This window comes from Branchiostoma floridae, chromosome 14, assembly GCF_000003815.2.
Source record: "Branchiostoma floridae strain S238N-H82 chromosome 14, Bfl_VNyyK, whole genome shotgun sequence".
NCBI classification, from domain to species: Eukaryota; Metazoa; Chordata; class Leptocardii; order Amphioxiformes; family Branchiostomatidae; genus Branchiostoma; species Branchiostoma floridae.
Genome location: NC_049992.1, coordinates 1821379 through 1831690, shown reverse-complemented (window position 1 = coordinate 1831690; position 10312 = coordinate 1821379). Strand labels below are relative to the sequence as shown.

The following is a 10312-nucleotide window of genomic DNA, read 5'->3' as shown; positions in this document are numbered from 1 at the left end:
GAAAAACAGATACAGCTCAGTAAGGCTACAGGTACATGTATGCTCCTACCCCTAACCTAAACCTAACCCTAACATCAGGGTGGGCCCGGAGCGGGGGGGAGGGGTGTCTGATAACATAAAAATCCAGCTCAGTAAGGCTACATGTATGCTCCTAACCCTAACCCTAACATCAGGGTGGGCCCAGAGCCGGCCGGAAGCGTGTCTAAAAAACATAGTTCATGATCAGTATGGTTTACATGGACCAACAGCACCCAACCCTAACATCATGGTGGGGCAGGCCTCGAAATACTTTTTTTAGCCAGGTTGCGCAGGCGGCAACCTGAATCAAAAACCAACTTGCGCCAACAGCATTTCAGGTTGCGCCACTTCCAAGTTGTTACTTTCTCCAAATTAGCTACTTATCAATTATCTGTAAAAACAGTTCATTTCAGTCAAAGAAATAAAGCACAAAAAAAAAGATGCAGGGCAAATTAGCGCACTTTTCTCAATAAACAACATCCATTTATCGATCTTTTGAAAATAAAGACTGCAACAAAAATAATATCTCAAAGAACCGTGAAAAAATCGCGACCTCCATTGAACAGTGCCGACCTTGCACCCCTCCCCAATATAGTCATCGTCACACTAGCTGTTTTTCCCGCATTCCATCGACAGTATTGTCCCAAACAAGCACAAAAAAAACCTTCAAAATAAGCCTATACATGTACTTATCGGCAAGGACATTAGGCAGTCGATGAGTTTTCGTATTTACATTGTCAAAGTCTCATGCCTTGCTGCGTGATTTTCTCCCGCGAACACAGCGTTGGGTCATCAGATATTCCACCAGTAGCCGCGCCCAGACGCGCTACGTCATGCCGAAATGGCCAATGAGGTATGACTCGCTATTCGTGAGATGTGAGTTAGTGCGAGATTTTGCCCGAGACTTGAAGGTAGATTTAAAATGGCGGCTCTATAGCGGCCGAAATCCGCAAATTTTGAACTTTGAGCAAAGTTTCTGGCGGAAAATTAGGGCTTACCAAAGGCGTTCATCCCCAAAACAGGGTGCACATTTTCTGATATTTTTTTAGTAAAGGGCCTGTAACTTAAGGATCGTTTTGTTTACCCAAAAAATCAAGTTGCGCCGTGTGCAACCTGACTTTCTGAACAACTTGCGCACAGAGAAAACTACTTGCGCGGAGGGGGTTGGCAAGTGGTTAATTCGAGCCCTGTGGGGCGTCTGAAAACAAACAAACACACAGGTACAGCTGAGTATGGTACAGCTCAACAATGAAATTTTGTTTCTTTGCTTTGCATAACTGGTAAGTTGCCTCTGGGCACAACATACCGGCTTTGTACAGTAGCAGGGCTCTAAATACCACCTGCATATGCAGGTTAGTGCAGGTGCTGGAGCTGTGCAGGTATTTCTGGTGTCTGCCTGCAGTTTTCAGATAAGAGTGGGTGGGTATTGTACAAAGGACAAAAAAATACAATCATGTTTTTACTGTTGCATATATGAGGTTAGCCTTAGCATATTATTCTTTTTTTCAATACAACCTAGCTGCAGTACTCCTTCCCCTTGTTAGGGGGCCCTGCTAGTGTTTACTACAGGCAACGTTCAGGACAATGTGGCAAAGTTCAGGATAATGTGGCAAAGTTCAGGATAATGTGGCAAAGTTCAGGATAATGTGGCAAAGTTCAGGATAATGTGGCAAAGTTCAGGACAATGTGGCAAAGTTCAGGGTAATGTGGCAAAGTTCAGGGTAATGTGGCAAAGTTCAGGGTAATGTGGCAAAGTTCAGGATAATGTGGCAAAGTTCAGGGTAATGTGGCAAAGTTCAGGATAATGTGGCAAAGTTCAGGATAATGTGGCAAAGAAAGGCCAACAAGCCAGCTGCACACAGCTTACACAGATTCCTATAAATCTGTGTAAAACTCACCCAACTCTGCAGGCAGCAGTCAACATTCACTGCAGCACATTTTCCACTGACTCGCATGTTACCATGGTTACCATGAAATAAATCTTGACTTTTGCTCTTTTGTTAGATTGTAATAAACTATCCTTTCACCACTTGATTTAATAAGAGTCTACAGTCGTCAGCTCACCTGTGGTGGACACCTGTGTTGAAAACCTGTGCTGAGCACCTGTAAATAAGAGTCTACAGTCTCACCTGTGCTGAACACCTGTATATAAGAGTGTACAGTCTCACCTGTGTTACACACCTGTGAATAAGAGTGTACAGTCTCACCTGTGCTGAACACCTGTAAATAAGAGTCTAGAGTCTCACCTGTGCTGAACTGTAGGACCCTGCAGCCACAGTCCTTGTCTGTAACCGACTCTAGCTGCACTGGTTTCCCCGGTGACAGTTTCCCCGGCGACAGTTTCCCCGGCACCTCCCATCTGGTCCCCACCCGGCCGTCTCCACGCTCGTACACGGTTACGCGAGGCTCTTTCTCCGTCAGGTTCTTACTGTAGTGGCTGAGCCCAAACTGGGCGATCTGGATCGGGTAGAAGTACGGGTCGGGCCCCCACTGGGTCGACACCGGCACTCCTAAACAAACAAACAAACAAACAAACAATGGTCAGTACTGTAGTGGCTCAGGCCGAACTGGGCGATCTGGATCGGGTAGAAGTACGGGTCGGGTCCCCACTGGGTCGACACGGGCACACCTAAACAAACAAACAAACAAACAAACAAACAAACAACGGTCAGTACTGTAGTGGCTCAGGCCGAACTGGGCGATCTGGATCGGGTAGAAGTACGGGTCGGGTCCCCACTGGGTCGACACGGGAACTCCTAAACAAACAAACAAACAAAGATGTTTTAGAGACATAACTTTCCGAGACAAGGCCACTTCCATGATCAACCAATCAGAGACAAGGCCACTTCCATGATCAACCAATCAGAGACAAGGCCACTTCCATGATCGATTAATCAAAGACAAGGCCACTTCCATGATCAACCAATCAGAGACAAGGCCACTTCCATGATCAACCAATCAGAGACAAGGCCACTTCCATGATCAACCAATCAGAGACAAGGCCACTTCCATGATCAACCAATCAGAGACAAGGCCACTTCCATGATCAACCAATCAGAGACAAGGCCACTTCCATGATCAACCAATCAGAGACAAGGCCACTTCCATGATCAACCAATCAGAGACAAGGCCACTTCCATGATCAACCAATCAGAGACAAGGCCACTTCCATGATCAACCAATCAGAGACAAGGCCACTTCCATGATCACCCCACCCAGAAATGAATATTTCAAACCTACCCTTTCACAAGTGATAACTCAGCCGGCACAACGAGCCTCGCGCCGCACGGAAACTTCTACAATCTGTCAAATCTGTTATCACCAGACTTCAGCTGTTAATCCTCACAGTAAAGTCCATCTGGATGCATGCAGGAATCGGCCGTAGATAATCCACACAAAGACCCACATTTCGGTGGGATAAATAGGAATCCCTTCAAAAAAACACGAGTCATGAATGGGATATATTCTTCTGTGTAGGCGTTGGGCCTCTGTAGCAAAGGCTCGGGGACTGAACCCCCAGCAAACCTTGCCTTCATGTCCAGCAATTTGTGACGTCAGTAGAACATAAGAGGGAATCAGCATGATGTCTATATCACTGCAACAATGTCCGACTCTGGATCCACAACTACATGCTTCTGTGCAACCTCTAACTCAAATAGCTTTTATCATGACATATGGCCGATTGGTAATCACATAAAATCATGCAGTAGTAAAAGCCAATCATAGTTACTGATTCAAGAACAACTGCCTTCATCAAGTGTGATTTTGTACTAAATTTCAAGCTTATTTTCATATACAAAATAAAGTATTTTCTGTTCAGGTGTCATACACCATCATACTAAGATAACATTGGGTACTCCGGTAGTTAGACCTGTTTGTCATGCCTACACTGGGATATAACATTGGGTGGTTAGACTTGACAGTGTGCTGCACAAAGCTGAACATTATAACAGCACCACAGCTAATATATGTATGTATTGTTCAGGATTCCTATATGTCATGCCTTTAACAACATTGGGTACTCCAGTAGTTAGGCTTGTTTGTGCCTTATATACATGTAACAACATTGGGTACTCCAGTAGTTAGGCTTGTTTGTGCCTTATATAACAACATTGGGTACTCCAGTAGTTAGGCTTGTTTGTGCCTTATATAACAACATTGGATACTCCAGTAGTTAGACTTGTTTGTGCCTTATATAACAACATTGGATACTCCAGTAGTTAGGCTTGTTTGTGCCTTATATAACAACATTGGGTACTCCGGTAGTTAGGCTTGTTTGTGCCTTATATAACAACATTGGGTACTCCAGTAGTTAGGCTTGTTTGTGCCTTATAGTTATATAACAACATTGGATACTCCAGTAGTTAGGCTTGTTTGTGCCTTATATAACAACATTGGGTACTCCAGTAGTTAGGCTTGTTTGTGCCTTATATAACAACATTGGGTACTCCAGTAGTTAGGCTTGTTTGTGCCTTATATAACAACATTGGATACTCCGGTAGTTAGGCTTGTCTGTGCGTTATATAACATTGGATACTCCGGTAGTTAGGCTTGTTTGTGCCTTATATAACAACATTGGGTACTCCGGTAGTTAGGCTTGTCTGTGCGTTATATAACATTTGATACTCCGGTAGTTAGACTTGTCTGTGCTGCACGAAGCTGAATGTTAAGACTTATATTTGACCAGCATCAGGTAAATATTTCATGTGAAGCGAATGTTAAACAATTACTGTAATTGCAGCAGGTAAGAAACATGAAAGGGACATCACGCTGCCGGTTTACGACCTCCAGGCAATCTGGTTTACAGGTTCGGTCGCCGTTTTTACGGGCAGGCATCATCAACTTTCCCGCGTAAAACGGTAATGCACGTCGTGGTAACAACCAATAAAACCCTGCATAACGGTATGGGTGGGTAAGTTCTCATCGTGGTCACAGAAACAATGATTCCCGGAGCCAAGCACTCTCCAATTCTGCTGCTCACAGACACCTAAAAACTTAACCTTGGCAAAAATTTGTCTGACATCCGAGAGTTTGGGAACTAAATAACGATGACTCCCCAATCCGAGTATTCTGGAGTCATACAAACACACATTTGAGAACTTCACCTTGGTGATACAACGATTTATCTGACAGCCGACTGGTTGGCATGGCAACCAAACATGTCTCCGCCGCCTCCTGCCTCCCATCAGATCCGCAGCAGACGGAGCACAAAGTGACCTTTCGGAGACGGACTCTGGAGGAAACCTTCAATCTTCAAGCAATCATAATATATTGGGCTACACCAGTTCTATTTTTTGTTTTTCAGACATTTTAAAAACAATTTCATCAGGAGACCATAACAGATATTTCAAACATGAGCTGAAAATAAAACATTGGTAGACTTTATTTTAAGCCTGTTCTGAGGTTAATAGTCAACATTTATCTGTAAAAAATCCCAGAAGCAAGAAATAAAATTGATGTGGCTAAATCATCAGCTCCTGGAAATTTATGAGAAGTTAACATTCCAGTGACAGGACTGTTTGTGTGAGCGAGAGAGTAAAATTCCGAGCCAACTCCCGTGTGGCTGGCAGATCCCCCAGCTTATGCTGCCTCAGGAGAGACTGAAGCAGGTAATGATGGGGGGACGGGCGGCGATAATGACGGGAATGGGCAGCAATTAAAGTGCTGTTTGTTAGCAGATAACAGCCGCTCCTTCCTGCAGCCCTGACTGAACATCAGGGTGACACTTGAAGATGGGAAGAATAATTTCTCAGCCCGCCGGCATCGCACCCATCTCGCCTCTCCGACGCATCGCACCCATCTCGCCTCTCCGACTCAGGGAGCTGCTAAAAGCACTTACGAGCCAGAGATGGCATCCCGGCTTAGCGGATAAAGGAATCCTTTAAAAATGCATAACGCCGTGTCATAAAGCAGAGCGCAGCGACTGTTCCCCGAATCCCGGCTTTCCCGGCGCTGACACGTAATATCCCCGAATCCCGGCTTTCCCGGCGCTGACACGTAATATCCTCCGGCCTTTCCTGTCGGTTTGTTGTAGGTCATGTTTTATGGATGGAGCCATGGCGGGCGGGCTGGGGATGCTTCAGGAACATGAATATTCTCATGTTGCAACATGCATGCTCATGGCCAGGAACATGCATATTCTCATGTTGCAACATGTATTTTTTTGGGTTGAATTGATAAAACTGTTTACATTTAAATTTGCAAAATGGATAAGCTACTTGTTTGGTTTAGTGATTTACAAATGAGCTTAATTGTCATTATAACATATAACTATGGAATGATAATCATTTGAAGGTTGATCAGAATGGATCTGGTAAAATCAGCTCAGGACAACGATATCCTAAATTCTTCCTTCCTCACTTGTTGGTTCAACATAAACTACAGGGCTGGACAACTTTTCTGAAATTCATGATCACCAGTCCTATCGGGCAAGCGAGTGAAAAAAATTAGCTGTCCAAAAGAACTTTTCACTTGGCAATGCCCAAAATTTAAATGACTTTTTTCTATGGAAAATCATACTTGGCCGATCAGGCAAGCAGGGTAGGACATGCACTTGTCCGATCATCAATTTCACTTGCCCTGGGCAATAGGGCTAGTGGACGTGTCCAACCCTGCACACCAATACAATAGGGCTAGTGGACGTGTCCAACCCTGCACACCAGGACAATAGGTCTAGTGGACGTGTCCAACCCTGCACACCAATACAATAGGGCTAGTGGACGTGTCCAACCCTGCACACCAGGACAATAGGGCTAGTGGACTTGTCCAACCCTGCACACCAATACAATAGGGCTAGTGGACTTGTCCAACCCTGCACACCAGGACAATAGGTCTAGTGGACGTGTCCAACCCTGCACACCAGGACAATAGGTCTAGTGGACGTGTCCAACCCTGCACACCGGGACAATAGGGCTAGTGGACGTGTCCAACCCTGCACACCAATACAATAGGGCTAGTGGACGTGTCCAACCCTGCACACCGGGACAATAGGGCTAGTGGACGTGTCCAACCCTGCACACCAGGACAATAGGTCTAGTGGACGTGTCCAACCCTGCACACCAATACAATAGGGCTAGTGGACTTGTCCAACCCTTAACTGGAGCCTAAGTCCCATGCTGGAAGGAATATGTCAGCAGGAAGCAGGTTTCCCTCCCAACCCCATCTTCACAATGTCCTCTGGCTAACAACTACACACAAATGACAGATTTCAGACAAGAATCTAAACTGGAGCAGAATGACAAATAAACACCTTTGGTACTGAATATAGTTAACCTGTAACTTCCATTTCCAATACAGGAAATATGGGACTTACCCAGATGTTTGACTGATCGGTTCCAGTCTTTGCTAAGGAATGGTGCTGGAAATTACTGTTTAACTTCATCTAGAATGATTTCTACTGACATAGATGAACTTTCAAATCAACCACTGGCTCGTTCTCATTTAAATGTCGAAATGCTGTCGCCTGACTTTACGCCTTGATATGGAGCAAATTATCGACAATATCACTGGTTCCTTCATTTTTCCACAACCCCAGTAATGTTTTACAAAAGATGCACCACAACATTCGTATAGTTTGATGGGTTAGAAGATTATTATAGCCACTGGTGGGATTTCAAACCCTAAAAAATGGCTGTCGCCTGAGAAGAAACGAAGAATTCAAATAGTACCCAAAAATGTAATAATTCAGTTCCCAGAATGATTGTTCGGCAGGTGAAACCAGCTGACCAGGCCCTCTGACCGATCACGTCAGATCGCTACTATCACTGATCTTGAAGGCTGTGTGAGGTGGTTTATGCCTGTCACCAGATTCTGTAACAAACGTTACCACCACTAGTATGATGGTTGCCACGGTTATATTATGCACGTATAAGACTAGAAACTGCCGTTTTTGTGACGCTGTACAGTTTTTCTGGCTTTCTAAAGAAACAAGAAAGGGTTGTTGACTGTCATTTGTATCCCACCTTGCTTAACAAAATGTTGTACAGAAATGACTGTAACAAACGTTACCATTGTTTGATGCTGTCTAAACTTCCCATTTGACCTGGTGTAAAAAAGCTGCCCACTTTCCAAATGTCCCTAGGGACATCTGCTTATACCTAAATAATGTAGTCAATTGAATAAGGTGAGTCCTTTCGAAGAAAACAGGGTAAAGTCTACTGTTGTAACAAACGTTACCGGTAACGTTTGTTACCTGCCCTGTAATGCATTACCAATGGGACCGAAAATAATAAGTTGCAATTTTTTGGGTATGGTTAAAAGAGGAATTTTCCTAAACAACCAGGTAGTTTTCAGTGAAAATAAAGCCGATCTATTTTTCGACCAAAAAAATGCCATTTTCGACATTTCAATGAGAACGAGTGCACCTTGGCTGGTGTACCTTCCAGTTTGTATGGTTTAGGGTTAGAGATCAAAGAAAAAAGGCTTTTTTTACCTTTGACCCCGCTGTGAGGCCATTTTACCTTCGGCCCCGCTGATGGCCTTGACATGGTCACTGATCTCCACGTTGTAAGGTCAGGGGTCAAAGGTTACAGTGTAAGAAAGAATAATGTAAGTAAGACTAATGTTTACCTTCGACCCCGCTGATGGCCTTGACCCTGTCCCTGATCTCCACGTTGTAGTTCTCGAATGACATGAAGATGCCGGCGGGCGTGTACGGGCCGCGCGGCTGGTATATCCGGGAGTAGCTGTGCTGCCACTCGAACCTGTCGTACCCGTCGTACTCCGCGATGTGCCCGGAAACCTCGAAGTACTTCTCCAGGAAGCTGAAGGGCAGGTAGACCTCATCGTTCTCGCGTCGGCACTCGATGCTGTACTCCTCATTAATCAGGCACTCCATGGGCTGGTACTTGTGCCGCCCGCCCGCCAGCGCGTTGCCGCCCGCCAGCGCGTTGCCGCCCGCCAGGTTCCCGGCCAGCTGCCCGCTGTCCGCCGTCAGGATGCTCAGGTGGTGCGGCGGCGCCTTCACGGCCCCGGGCAGCTCCTCCGCCGCGGGCCTGTCGTTATCGTAGTAGTCTCTGTCGCCGCGGGCCAGCGGGGCGCGGGCCTGGCTCTCCTCGGGGCACTGCCGACTCCAGAACGTCACGCTGAGACCGCAGAAGATGAACGTCACCAGCCATAGCGCCTTGAAGTTGGTCCGCGAGCTGATCAGTCTCATGACTCACACATCAGACCTGTAAACAAACAAACAAACATAAATAAACATCACCAGCCAGCCAGCGTCAAGTCAGATTCCAAAACACACCACAACATGCCATGTGGAGTTAGTACCTTCCTGGTCCGCTGTACGATGTGCATCCAACAGTAACTCCCCTCTGAACCCATGGATAGAGACATACTACTTTATTTCAACGTCACGACAGCCAGGAATAATTTCCCCTGAACCTTTGACTTGACTGCACCTTAGCAAATCTACTGTTCTGCAACCAAAGAGGCAATAAAACGGCAGTCAGTAACATTGTAATATCCATTATTAACTTTGGGGCAGAGCGATCAAATGAAGGCCCGACCAAGCCCAATCATATTTCCATGTTCCCAGGCTTGTGAGTTCTATAATTGCCCAGATCAAATTTTCCCAACCTGCCCTGCTGGCCCCTTCCCTATCCAGCCTTGGGCAGCTGCCAAGAACTGCCACATTGTGAGATGTAGCAACAAAGTACAGAAAATGTTACAAACCCATGAGAACTGCCACATTGTGGGGTGTAGCAACAAAATACAGAAAATGTTACAAACCCATGAGAACTGCCACATTGTGGGGTGTAGCAACAAAATACAGAAAATGTTACAAACCCATGAGAACTGCCACATTGTGAGATGTTGCAGCATGTAATGGAAAGCCTCTACATTGTAGTATAATATTTAAAATGTAAGAAATTAACCTCAAGAGTACAGTAATCCTTTAAATGTATCAAAGTTTTTTTGTGACATATCGCAGACTGAGGTGACATTGCAACAACACTGCACTGAAAGTATGCTTGACCTGGAAGCAGTTGATCCTTCAACAGTCCAATAACCTGGTATGTCGGAAAACCCCATGCAGTGCGCAACTCGTCTCGAATACAATAGCGAAACGCACCGCTAAAACCCTGTTAAGTGGTCAACTTTGAGACGAAAATACCTTAATTTTACGGTTTAATTTTGAAAAATAGTTCCTCGTGAATTGTTAACCCATTCCAAGAACGGGGAACCATTTTCCAGGCTGATTTAACACATCACTGCTTTACTTTGCCGTTTTAATTTGATGTCTCTTATAAAGAACTTCATTCTCGCTGAGTACAAGCCAGAAGAAGGGGAGGAG

At 45.3% G+C, this 10312-nt stretch overlaps 1 protein-coding gene across 1 annotated transcript in view; it reads right to left on the bottom strand.

Annotated features, from left to right (window-relative positions):
- Positions 1–10312, bottom strand: part of LOC118429968 (D-glucuronyl C5-epimerase-like) — an 83933-nt gene that overhangs the window by 4011 nt on the left and 69610 nt on the right. Inside the window, exons 3-4 of the mRNA XM_035840615.1 lie at positions 8587–9188; positions 2140–2528 (exon numbers count right to left, since the gene is read on the bottom strand). Coding sequence (XP_035696508.1) covers positions 2140–2528; positions 8587–9172 — 975 coding nt within the window. The 5' untranslated portion in view covers positions 9173–9188. The remainder of the gene's footprint in view (positions 1–2139; positions 2529–8586; positions 9189–10312) is intronic.